This window comes from Hypomesus nipponensis, chromosome 8 (assembly GCF_054491055.1).
Source record: "Hypomesus nipponensis isolate SF chromosome 8, ASM5449105v1, whole genome shotgun sequence".
Classification (NCBI taxonomy): Eukaryota; Metazoa; Chordata; class Actinopteri; order Osmeriformes; family Osmeridae; genus Hypomesus; species Hypomesus nipponensis.
This window is the reverse complement of record NC_140368.1, coordinates 13,436,454-13,448,609: the sequence shown is the minus strand read 5'-3', so window position 1 is coordinate 13,448,609 and position 12,156 is coordinate 13,436,454. Positions and strand designations below refer to the sequence as shown.

At 49.7% G+C, this 12,156-nt stretch overlaps 1 protein-coding gene across 2 annotated transcripts; it reads left to right on the top strand.

Annotated features, from left to right (window-relative positions):
• The first annotated feature begins 1,025 nt into the window (after nucleotides 1-1,025).
• On the top strand, nucleotides 1,026-12,086 carry u2surp (U2 snRNP-associated SURP domain containing). 2 transcript variants are annotated; one of them, XM_084703646.1, is made up of 26 exons: nucleotides 1,026-1,097; nucleotides 1,978-2,076; nucleotides 2,220-2,331; nucleotides 2,473-2,597; nucleotides 2,716-2,786; nucleotides 2,887-2,975; nucleotides 3,204-3,239; nucleotides 3,362-3,444; nucleotides 3,702-3,867; nucleotides 4,492-4,703; nucleotides 5,138-5,181; nucleotides 6,581-6,685; nucleotides 6,781-6,847; nucleotides 7,034-7,197; nucleotides 7,575-7,737; nucleotides 7,834-7,913; nucleotides 8,030-8,117; nucleotides 8,214-8,366; nucleotides 8,621-8,864; nucleotides 9,380-9,466; nucleotides 9,578-9,626; nucleotides 9,863-10,013; nucleotides 10,653-10,763; nucleotides 10,941-11,065; nucleotides 11,145-11,360; nucleotides 11,574-12,086. In XM_084703646.1, exons 1-26 carry the CDS (start codon nucleotides 1,053-1,055, stop codon nucleotides 11,710-11,712), a joined length of 3,024 nt encoding a protein of 1,007 aa, XP_084559772.1. In that variant the 5' UTR covers nucleotides 1,026-1,052; the 3' UTR covers nucleotides 11,713-12,086. The 2 variants fall into 2 exon arrangements, with proteins under 2 accessions (XP_084559772.1, XP_084559773.1); XM_084703647.1 differs by lacking the exon at nucleotides 3,204-3,239.
• Nucleotides 12,087-12,156: the final 70 nt, after the last annotated feature.

Here is a 12,156-nt window from a genome sequence, read left to right as displayed (position 1 = left end):
AGACCGACGTTCAGAAGGTGTAAATACACATAATTATCGATCAAAGAAGAATGACAGTTTTATTAATAATGATAGTGTTTCCTCTAAAGATATAGTAGCCTATATAATGATATGGCCTATATTTGAAAGTGGTAGGCAGTAATTAGGCTACTTATAATTACAGATGGGGTTTCTTGAACCATCCCACTTTTATTGTATTCATTTTCATTTAGAATACTGTTTTGACAACAAAAAAAACGTTTTGTTCGGTATCTTATTGTGGGACTATGAAAATGCACGTAAATAAACGTAAACCCTGCCAGTGTAGCGATCCTGACGTCATCAAGGCGTGGTGCCACAAGTGGAGCCTGTTGCGAGTGTGCCAGGATCAGTGAGAAAATCTCGAATATTGTAATTTTCTATTGTGATATTTTGTGATTCTAATTATTTTATGATAAGAAACAGTATGTTATCTGACTTAGTGTCCGTAAATATATGTTTGGGGACTTTTGTTTATAACTGTCCCACTTTGACATGCTCTCCCACATTATCTGATCATTCTGAGTGAAGAAGAAAACCATGCTTGCTTCTATTATAAAAACATGAAACTAAAATGCCCACACATAGTAAACAGTATACAGTAAAATAAACATCAAGGGTGGAAGTAAAAATCTAGACACACCGATAGAGAATGGCACCCTCTGGTGGACTAAAAGAGGAATAAACTCACAGACTGTATATTTGTGCGCCTTCATTGCGCTAATGAATCAATTTACTTTGACAATTTTCAGTCCTATTAATATTCAAGCCTATATACAAAAACCATAGCAATACTATATGTTTATGAAATATCATTATCATTATCTTCAAGACATACTAAAAAAAGTGTTATTACATTATTGGTTAACACTTTAGATATTTTATATACGAATAGGCGTTAGATGTACGAATATCAAGGAAGAAAAATAAATAAATATAATGATCATAATTTATATCGGTTTTTGATTATTATAGACTACATTTACTTTATGCAAGAATCGGCAATCGATTATAACCTTTTCAAAGGAACGGAGATGGCGGACGGAACGCCTGGTGGATCTCAAAAAGCCAGCGCAAAGGTTAATTTTTTTGTACTAAAGTCGTATGATATAATTACTGTTAAATGTTGTTCAGCGTGATAAATACTGTTGTATTTTAACAGTCTTGATAGCTCAAGTAGTGCGTCTGTATTGCGCTGCACGTGCAAGATTGCAGTGTGGAGTGCAGCCTAAACACTTTGCTAGGCTAGGCTAACTAGGCTAGCTACCAGACGACGTAACGCTAAGTCAACCCGATGTCTTAGTTAGGCCTTGCTAGCTAGCACTAGTTAGCTAAACGAGCGGACCACCAAGGCATATACGGTTAGTTCAATAATGACGGGTACGGGCACGATACTTGTTGGCTAGCGTTCAACATTATTATCAATCTGTGCCGACATTTTTAAGAACTTGGTGTCACCTTGATCACTGGCGATGTTGCCACCATCAGCCCACTAGCTCTACTAGCCTGGTGCTAGCTTGGGCTGCTACAATCACAAGTGTATATTTTTTTGCCGCCTTGAGCGTGTAGGCAAGCCCTCCGGCTCAGGCCTGCTAGACAGGGAACTTTGCAAGGTGGAGTGCTTCCGAAGTTCTGTCACATTACTGTTAACCTAACTGTGCTAAAAGTACTGGTTGTTAATTGTGAAGTTATCACGGAGACGATATCACTGGAGAGCTAGATAGACTACTTGCAAAGACCTTTTTGTGTCATTCAAAGTCTAGTTTGCTCTTTAGCTGCGTACTGAAGTTGTAAAAATCAGCAATGGTAACTTGTTAGTTGTCGTTGCAAACCAGTGTACTCTTAACGCATGGCTGCAAATAATTGTATCTCTTGTGACTGGTTAGGTATTGTCTAGTTCAGCATGGTACCGCACATTAAAGTATCAGATAAGCTAATGTGTTTTGTTTACATCTTTAGGCGCTGCTTGAGAGCAAGCTGAAATCTTTCAGCATCGGGAAAATGGCTGTGGCCAAGAGGACCCTTAGCAAAAAAGAGCAAGATGAGATCAAAAAGAAGGTAATGTCTGACCATACAATTTCACTTGACAGACATCTGCTGCATTTATTGTTCACATATGTAGATGACCTAACTGATAAGGGTATGGTTAATTCATTGAAATAAAGGGTATATGTGTGGTTAATGGTTCTGTTTCTATGCAGGAGGATGAACGAGCAGCCGCAGAGATTTATGAGGAGTTTCTCGCTGCATTTGAAGGCGGAGACGGAAAGGTCAAAGCCTTTGTCCGAGGTGGAATTGCAAATGCATCTAAAGGTAAATCTGCATCTTTCAAATAAAGAGTCAACAGCACATGCGAGGCCGCGCAATACTCAACACTACATGACTTAATGGGCCACCTATGTCTTCAATCGAATCTGTGTCTTCCCCGTATGTCTCCTACGTTTCCTTTCACAGAGGAGGCTGCCGCAGATGATAAGAAGGGCAAATTGTACAAACCCAAGTCCCGCTTTGAAGCCAAAAGCTTCTTGCCTTTAGAGACCCCTCCGCAGTTTTTAGCGATAGACAAAAGACATGTACCGGTATGTATCAGTCGGGCTAGCATTTTTACTGGTTTGAACTTTCTCAGATGTCCCAGGGGAAATCCTTAAACTGTCCTTAACAACTTTGCACCCTCCTCCCCCGGTTGTCGTTTTATAGAGTGTAAAGAAGCCAACTGAAAAAGAAAAGAAGAAAAGCAACCTGGAGCTCTTCAAGGAAGAACTGAAACAGTAAGCGTCGCTGTCCCCTGACGGCCTCCTCCATCCATCCTAACTGTACTTCTCGGCGGGTTGCCCTCGGTGGCGTGACGCTCCCCGTCTTGTCCCGCAGGATTCAGGAGGAGAGGGACGAGAGGCACAAGAACAAAGGGCGGGTCAGCCGTTTCGAACCCCTGTCCGGCGCGGACGGCAGGCGCTCGTGTAAGTCCTATGCGTGACCCCCCCTTCCCCCCCCTGCCGCAAGTTTAGCTGGGCTGCCGAATCCGCCACAAAATCTCCTGGATCGCGAATCTCCTGCGTCTAGATCCGGCGTCTTCTGTACTCACCCCTCCCCCCCCCCACACACACACACACACAGACACCCAACCCCGACATACCCTGCCTTGGCTTCGAAAAACAACGTTCACACTGCTTTTCTGCTTCTTTTAGCGGATGGTTCTTCACGAAGAAACCGTCCGTCCAGTGGTAATTTTGACTTACTACAGTGGCATGCTTTTGATTCATATCTTCATCTGGCTAAGCGCGTGCGTGGCTCCCTGCAGACTGTCTAGAAAAGGCCCCCTTTTTTCTCCCCTTCTGCTCCCCAGTCCTGGACGAGTCAGCGCCCGGCTCACACGACGTAGGAGACCCCTCGACAACAAACCTGTACCTGGGGAACATCAACCCGCAGGTAACTTTGCAGGCCCCTTTTATGAAAGATGGCCCCAAAAAGTCACAAGCGTCATAACCTTGATCTTTTAGGCCTGAGGTAATCAAGATATGCGTTTGTTTTTTGCCGTGACCCTGCGAAATACACTAGTAACGTTAAACGTCGGCAGAAAACGTTGTTGTCCTGCAAGCAAAGGAATAAAGATGCCTCCAACACGATCACGATACATCAACATGTTACGGTTCTAAAAGCAACGCTCGCCGTCATTCTGTTGGCAGATGAACGAGGAGATGCTGTGCCAGGAGTTTGGCCGCTACGGCCCTCTGGCCAGCGTGAAGATCATGTGGCCCAGGACGGACGAGGAGCGGGCCCGGGAGAGGAACTGTGGCTTTGTGGCCTTCATGAGTCGACGAGACGCCGAGAGGGCGCTGAAGAACCTCAACGGTAGGCCAAAAGGCCCACGGTCACGCCACAGCACTGCATGTGACCAGTGGTTCTCAACCCTGCCCCCCCGGGGGACCCCCTCCTGTCCTGCATGTTCTAGATGTTTCCCTGCCCCAACACGCCTGATTCAAATAAAGGGATCGTTACCGGGCGTCTGCTGAGCTAGATAGCGACCCAGTCTTTGGAATTGGGTGTGTTGGAAGAGGGAGACATTCAGGACAGTGGGTCCCTGAGGACCAGGGTTGAGAGCCGCTGCTTTAGATGGGACCAATCCAATATCGGATCGCATGCCGATCCGAACGCCATTGTTCTCGTCGGAGTTTGGACTGACGGCGCTGATCCCAAAGCGCGTGCATTTCTGTGCATTTATTTGCTCTTTAATAAGTGCCGTGTGGTTAATATAAAGCTATGTATCGGAATTGGTATCGGGATCGGAATTGAAAAAGCTGTGGATCCGGTGCATCTTTATTTAGACCACGTCTGCCCCTGTGTGCTGTTCATTAGAGAGGAGGGTCAGCTTGGAGAAGTGCTCCTGAATGTAGCCAGGGCAGGTGTCGAGACATCAGAATGGTAGCGTTCACGACGGCCCCCCCCCCCCCTCAACTGGCTTTTCCTCCCTCCCAGGCAAGATGATTATGAACTTTGAGATGAAGCTGGGCTGGGGCAAGGGCGTGCCCATCCCCCCCCACCCCATCTACATCCCCCCTTCCATGATGGAGCACACGCTGCCCCCGCCCCCCTCCGGGCTGCCCTTCAACGCCCAGCCCCGCGAGAGGCTGAAGAACCCCAACGCCGCCCTCCTCCCCCCGCCCAAAAACAAGGAGGAGTTCGACAAGGTAACTGCCGTCCCGTCGCCTCTCCTCGTTCTTGAGTCATTCTGCTGGGGAGGGGATTTAGGCCTAGTACTGTCCTGGTCCTAGTTTTCTAGTCCTGCTTTTTCTAGGCTTTGGGTAGAATAGAGTGGCATTTTCAAAGGAGGGGGTGGAAGGAGAGGATAAAAGGTGGAGGTTTTTTCAGTTGGTAGAACCAAGGTGTTTAGAGTATTACAATGGTAAGTGTGTGGAAGTTAGACGTGTCTATATGCAGTGCTAGCGTGCCATTTTAGTCAAACTGATAGCAGTAAAGGAAAGTTGTTCTTTTTCTATGCAGTTTTCAAAAACAAAATGCATTTTCTATATCAATATTTCTATATATATATTTTTTGCACCTGTTGCCTTTTAACAATACTCACATATTCTATGTTTATTATCTGATGTGACTTCATATACAGACTCTGTCGCAAGCCATAGTCAAAGTGGTTATCCCAACAGAAAGGTACATGTTTTTCCTTTTTTAATTGGTGTAAAAACGTAGAAAAACATCCCATTAGAATGAACCCAAAACGTCCCTGATCAATTGGATCACTGCATGCTACAGGGGGGGTCGTCCAGTGCGGGTGAGCAACAGTCGAGCCAGGTGCCCCCTCTGTGTCTCCCAGGCTACCTGTTCCCTAAAAGACCAACGCCACTCATAGAACTGACTCATGTTCCGTATGCTCCAGAAGTATGTCGGTCATTTTCACACTTCCATCTAAATCTGTCCAGCAACAACATCATGTCACAGCAGTTAGTTGTAGTTTAGGCGCTGTCATCGCAATCGATTGACCTCGAATCTAGAACCACATAGCGTACATGTTACCTCACCATACCATCAAGCGGCATATTTTGATGATTAGGTGACATACTTCACACGCCCATGTGCACACCGCGCAGGCTTTTAATAGGCCCTTCCCTGCCTCCCCTGACTATTGCTCATCTGGACTGCCCCGCCCCCCCATGGCCTCTGTCACCCAATCAGGGGCTCAGGTCAAACCTAGCCCCCTGGGCTGAGAAATCCAAACCCTGCCCCCCCCCCAATATTAGTCTCTATGACCTTTGACATTGGCCTTGGTGAGCAGCACAAGTTGAACTGTCTACGGCAGCGAGGGACCCTGCAAAGCATCATGGGATGGATTGGGAAAGTATACAGAATTTTACCCCCGCCATTGGTACGATCAGCTCCAGTGCTACCAAGTAAATGTGATCTGTGTTGTCCAATGAAAGACAAACTGTTTTGTTGGCCACTTTAGGCTAATACTATCAGTCCACTAGATGATGTCTCCTCCTCCCCCCCCTCCCCCCCCTTATCCTGTCTCTTCTCACAATTTTTCATTAGACAACCAATTTACATTGAATTCCTTCTTACCAGTTTGGTTAGAAGTCTCTATGTTTTTGGCATTTAGCCTATTTAGGCCAACAATCCTATACTGCTTTGGTTCTTCAGTTAAGTCAGGAGTTGGAGGGGCATTGCAGAGGCACTGTATTGGTCGATTTTGTCTGCCAATCTAGTGTCTATCCAATCCCCTCTCCTGTTACAGCCTATCCTGTTCAGTGCTACTATCCTCCCGATTTCATTATATCTCAACTTAGTTGTGTAAATAAAGGAGGGAAAACATTTCAGTTTAGGCAAATCAATTTTCGAGCCCTCGCCATTAAAGTGCACAATTGTGTATTATTTAATAGCCCTCCCACTGTCAAATAAGTTTTGGATTTGCTGTATTACACATTCCCGTTGTTTGTGAAGGGTGTTTAGGCCTGCAGCTGTAGGGAAGGCTAGCACACACACACACACACAGCATTTGGAAGAAGGGTCGGCCACTCTGAATCCGTGTGCTTTAACTGTGTTTTTCTTCTAGGAATTTGCTCTCTCTCATCCACCGAATGATCGAGTTTGTGGTGCGTGAGGGCCCCATGTTCGAAGCCATGATAATGAACCGAGAGATCAACAACCCCATGTACAGGTGCGTGTGCGTGTGTGCGCGCGCGCGCGCTCAACAACGTTTTTACTCGACGTTTGACATATTGGACTGACGCTTGTGTTCTCCGTCGACCCCAGGTTTCTTTTTGAGAACCAGAGTCCGGCCCACGTGTACTACCGGTGGAAACTCTACTCCATCCTTCAGGTCAGACACGCAAGACACGCCATATATCACGACTCCCAATTCTAGTTAGGCGCACGCAGGGTCGAGTTGTGCACTTTGCGGACGCGTAGAGATACGCTGCCACGACGGAACGTCCCCCATTCGGAGACTGAGAGGGGATGCTTTCGTCGAGTCTGAAAAGGGTCTTGAACTCCGCCTCTCCTCCAGGGAGAAGCGCCGACGAAATGGCGGACGGACGAGTTCCGCATGTTCAAGAACGGCTCGCTGTGGCGGCCCCCGCCTCTCAACCCCTACCTGCACGGCAACTTCGAGGAGGGAGAGGAGGAGGAGGAGGACGAGGAGCCTGGCAAGAAGGGCTGCCTGAAGGAAGAGTATGTTCCTTCACTGTCTCTCGCAGGGCTCACACGGTGGAAACCTCTTGGGGGATTTAGTAACTGGGGAACAGTCAGGGACGTGGGTGAAACTGGACCAGATTTGCACTCGGGCTTACCTTGACGTGGAGACATCTGTTTGTAGGCTAGCAGTATGTTAGCACTGTGTTTTAGGATGTCGTTTAGCATATGCACAAGCAGAAAGGTCAAGGGAACTGTTGGAAATTGCTGCGGTTTTCGTGCCGTAGCCGAGTTCTGACCGAGTCGTTTTGCTGTGACTCTTTGCACGAGCCAAGTTTTCTTGGGGGGGGGGGGGGGCTGTGGCTCAGTGCAATAGCCAAGGTTTGACCACATCTCCTCCTCGTCCCCCCCTCCAGGGAGCGTGACAAGCTGGAGGAGCTGCTGCGAGGCCTGAGCCCCAGGAAGGGGGACGTGGCCGAGGCCATGCTGTTCTGCCTCAGCCACGCCGAGGCTGCCGAGGAGATTGTGGAGTGCGTCGCCGAGTCGCTCTCCATCCTCAAGACCCCCCTCCCCAAAAAGGCAAGAGCCCCCCCCCCTCGCCCCACGGCTCCCCGCGGGGGGCTTTCTGTGTGGCCACAGCGCTGACACTCTGTCCTCCTCTCCTCCGCGTTTCAGATCGCTCGCTTGTACCTCGTCTCCGACGTGCTGTACAACTCGTCCGCCAAGGTCGCCAACGCGTCGTACTACAGGAAGTAGTAAGTCGTTTCTCCCCCCCCCCGGTTCGTTTGTGGGGCCGCGAGGGCTTGACGCGCGCGGGGGCGCTTCTCTCCAGAGTCGCTTCGCGTTTGAGCATGTCTTCCTTGCCTTCCAGCTTCGAAACCAAGCTCTGCCAGATCTTCTCCGACCTCAACGCCACATACAGGGCGATACAGGGACACCTCCAGTCGGAAAACTTCAAGGTACAATGAGTTTCTATGAACACAACACACACAATTTTCTTTCTTTTTAAAATTCACATCTCAATTCGAATTCCCTCCCATGTTCCTGCCCCCTAGCAACGGGTGATGTCGTGTTTCCGGGCGTGGGAGGACTGGGCCGTGTACCCGGACCCCTTCCTCATCAAGCTGCAGAATATCTTCCTGGGGCTGGTCAACCTGTCCAAGGAGGACAAGGAGGTGGCCCCCCTCACCCTGGCTGCTGTCATAGAGGTGAGCAGAGGGCTCTGCTCTCCTCTGCCCCAACCCCCCTCTTCCTCATGCTAAGAGAAAACCCGGTATTAGCTAGCGATAGTTGAATACAGGTGTAGTTCTACATGTAGGTGAACAAAATGGGCAAGGTAGTACATTTTGACATGTACACGGGTACAGTGAGAAATTAACCGCCAGGCCACTGTGGGAAACGTAGTCCACGGCCGCCGACGCCCTCTTCTCACTGCCCAACTGGAACGTCTCTGTCCCTCCAGACGGCAGCCCTGGAGCGCTCCCCGGCCCTGGCCCTGGCCCTGGCCCCGGCCCTGCCCGAGCCGGCCGAGGACATCGACGGGGCGCCCATCGGAGAGGACATGGACGGGGCTCCCCTGGAGGACGTGGACGGCATGCCCATCGACGGGGCCGTGATGGACGGGGCCCCCCTGGACGGGGCCCCCCTGGAGGACCTGGACGGTGTTCCCATCAAGGCCCCGGAGGAGGATCTGGACGGGGTGCCCTGTGAGTGGTCCCGCTTAGCTCGGAGGCCAGAGAGAAGCCTTTTGTGTAGAGAAGTACACTTGGTCTGTTTGGTTCAAACTGAGGGATTTATTGGGCATGGGTTTGTCTCTGGCCTGGACCCTTTGTTGCATGTCTGTCTCTCTCTCTGTCCTTCTCTCTCTGTCTCTCAGTCACTCACTCACTCTCTCTCTTACTCTTTCTCTCTCTGTCACTCACTCTCTTTCTCTGTCACTCACTCTCTTTCTCTGTCACTCACTCTCTTTCTCTGTCACTCACTCTCTCTCTCTGTCACTCACTCTCTCTCTCTCTTACTCTCACTCACTCTCTCTTTCTCTCTCTCTTACTCTCACTCACTCAACTTAAAAACTGTCCAATAAATCATCAAAAAAATGCAACAAACCAAAAGCAAACAGTTGACCTGAAGCCCATGCGAGGCCTTGAGAAGGCCAGGGGGGGGGGCTGTTTGAACCCCGTGTCGGGGACGTGACCTCATGACGTCTCTCCTCGTCCTGCAGTGGAGCACGCGGCGGCCAAAGCAGCCGCCTTCAAAGTGGCTCCCTCCAAGTGGGAAGCGGTGGACGAAGCGGAGCTGCAGGCCCAAGGTAGGAGCAGGGGGACCGGGAGCCTCAGGCGCGCGCTGCCTGTTTCTGCCGGCACACATTCCACGTGTCGTCTTCACTGACGTGGTGTTTGTTTGTCCGTTTCCCGTTCAGCGGTGACCACCTCCAAGTGGGAGGCGTTCGAGCAGCCGGAAGAGAACAAGTGAGTTGGAACTCTCTTAACCATCCAGATAAGTATTTACGAAACGGATACATCTGTGTATATGTTTTCCAATGCCCAGTAATGGATCATGATGCCAGTCGAGTCAACTGGAGTTCATTCATGTCGTCGTTGCAGCAGGAAGAACCTTTACCCGCGAGCCCCGCCAACCAAGGGCCGCGCCGTCAAGCGCGCGCGCGTGAATGTTCACGCGCTAATCCCGCTGTGCTTCCCGGCAGGGCCGAGGCGGACAGCGATGACGACGACAGGAGTCCGTGCTCCGAGGACCCCCGCAGCTACTCCAGCCCCGTCAGGGGGGAGCCGGCGGACAGCAAGGTCAAGCAGTCCGGCCTGAACGAGGAGAAGCGCTCCAAGCTCAGGGAGATCGAGGTGACGACCCCCCCCCGCACGCCTCCCGCCTTCGACGCCGGCTCGTTCTTCGGGTTCACGGACCTTTTCGGGCCGAGACAATTGGCGTTCTCGTGACCACGTGTCGGGGACACGCGGTGCACGCGCGGTAGCCCGAAAAACATTTACCGTCGTCGATAAGATGATGCTGTTTTCATGTGGGTGGGTGGGCGAGACCGTCTGCTTTCATCGTGTATTCAAAATGTTCTTTTTATGAAATATGTAGGGGTGTAACGACACACTCAGCTCACAATACAATATGTATCACGATACTGGGTGTACGATACAATACGTATCACGATATTTGGATTTTTTTTTTATGAAACTGAAATTCAAAAAAACAGATTTATTACCAAAACATTAAACATTTTCAATAATTTTCTTATACAATTTACGGAACTCAGTTCGAGCAATTTCTGTGAATGCAATGAATGCACGCATCACAGGTGCAGAGTAGGTTGCGTGCTGGTAGCCCAACCAATAGGATCAAACGGACGTCGTATTGTAAAAATATTGCCATAACTCCACGATATCTATTGTAAAAAAAAAAAATTGTATTGCGATATATTGTTCCACAATATATTGTTCCACCCCTAGAAATGTTGTTTTTCCCCTTGGCAGGTGAAGGTGATGAAGTTCCAGGATGAGCTTGAGTCGGGGAAGAGGCCCAAGAAGTCTGGCCAGTCTCTCCAGGAGCAGGTGGAGCACTACAGAGACAAGCTGCTGCAGAAGGTAGGGAGACGCCGGCCAGCACAAACACAGCCTCTCCTGGGCTCAGTGGAGTTCAAATGAAGAAGCATATATGTAATGAGCCTTTCAGGGACTTCAAGGTTTCAAGGCGGTTTAACAGTACAGTGGGAAAAAAAATTACAATCATGAGACTCAAATTATTATTTTTTATTTTTTTAGGAGAAGGAAAAGGAAAAACTTGAACGGGAGAAGGAGCGCGAGAAGAAGGAAAAGGAAAAAGTCGAGGCACGCACAAAAGAGGTGAAGAAGGAGAAGGAGGAATCCACGCCCACCAGGAAAGAGAGGTACTTGCGGCCGTCGCCAAACCAGTCGAAATGCCGCTGTTCCCTGTGTCGGTAACTCACTCTCCGCTGTCTCCGCTAGGCGTCCGTCGCCCGCGGCCGCCAGGAAACGCCGGCACAGCGGCTCGCCCAGCCCGGCGCGGAGCAGCGGCCGGCGAGCACGCTCGCCCTCGCCCCGCTCCGAGAGGTCGGAGCGCTCCGAGAGGTCCGAGAGGTCGGAGCGCTCCTACCCCAAGGACGTGTCGCGCTCCGCCCACAAAGACTCCCCTCGCTCCGTCACCAAGAAATCATCCAAAAGGTCAGTCACTCACACAGAGACTAATTTTTATTTTTTTTTATTTTTATTTATTAAATTTTATTCTTTACTGTGGGGGGAGAAAAGTCTTAAGATGTTTGTTTTTTGGAGAGTTTGATGAAATGTGATTGCCGCATGCTAGCCAGTACAGAGGAACGTGTAGTAGTGCAAGCTAGCAGCAGGTGCTGAATCCCCCACCCCCCTGCTCCCTCTCAGGTCCCCCTCGTCACCCCGGACGCCCAAACGCTCCCGAAGGTCCCGCTCTCGGACGCCCAAGAAGTCGGCCAAGAAGTCCCGCTCCAAATCCCGCTCCCCACACCGCTCCCACAAGAAGTCCAAGAAAAGCAAACACTGACACACACACACACACACACACACTCCCCCGCCCCCTGTGTCGTCGTCCCCCTCCCCCCTCTTTGCTGTGATGTATAAAAGGACTGGGAGTGGCAGTTGGGGTTCTCTCTGCCTGAATGTTGTTGTACAGACGAGGAAAAATGGTTATGCACGTGTTGCCACGGCAATTGGGCCACCGTTTTTGTTTTATATTGTAAAAATAAGATTTGTGTGTGTGTGTCTCTCTCTCTCTCTTCTCCCCCCTTCCCTGCCCACCCAATGGGATTCATCCTCGTGGTAGACCACACCTGTACCGAGTGTGACAATGACGTAGTCTTATTTTCATGCCGTCTCATTTCTTTTTTTTGTAGTTCACATTAAAAGGATTCATAATAATCGGGTGTTTATTGAAAAGCTGGATATGAGGAGACATTGTAGGAACTTCCTAAAGACATAATGCTATCAC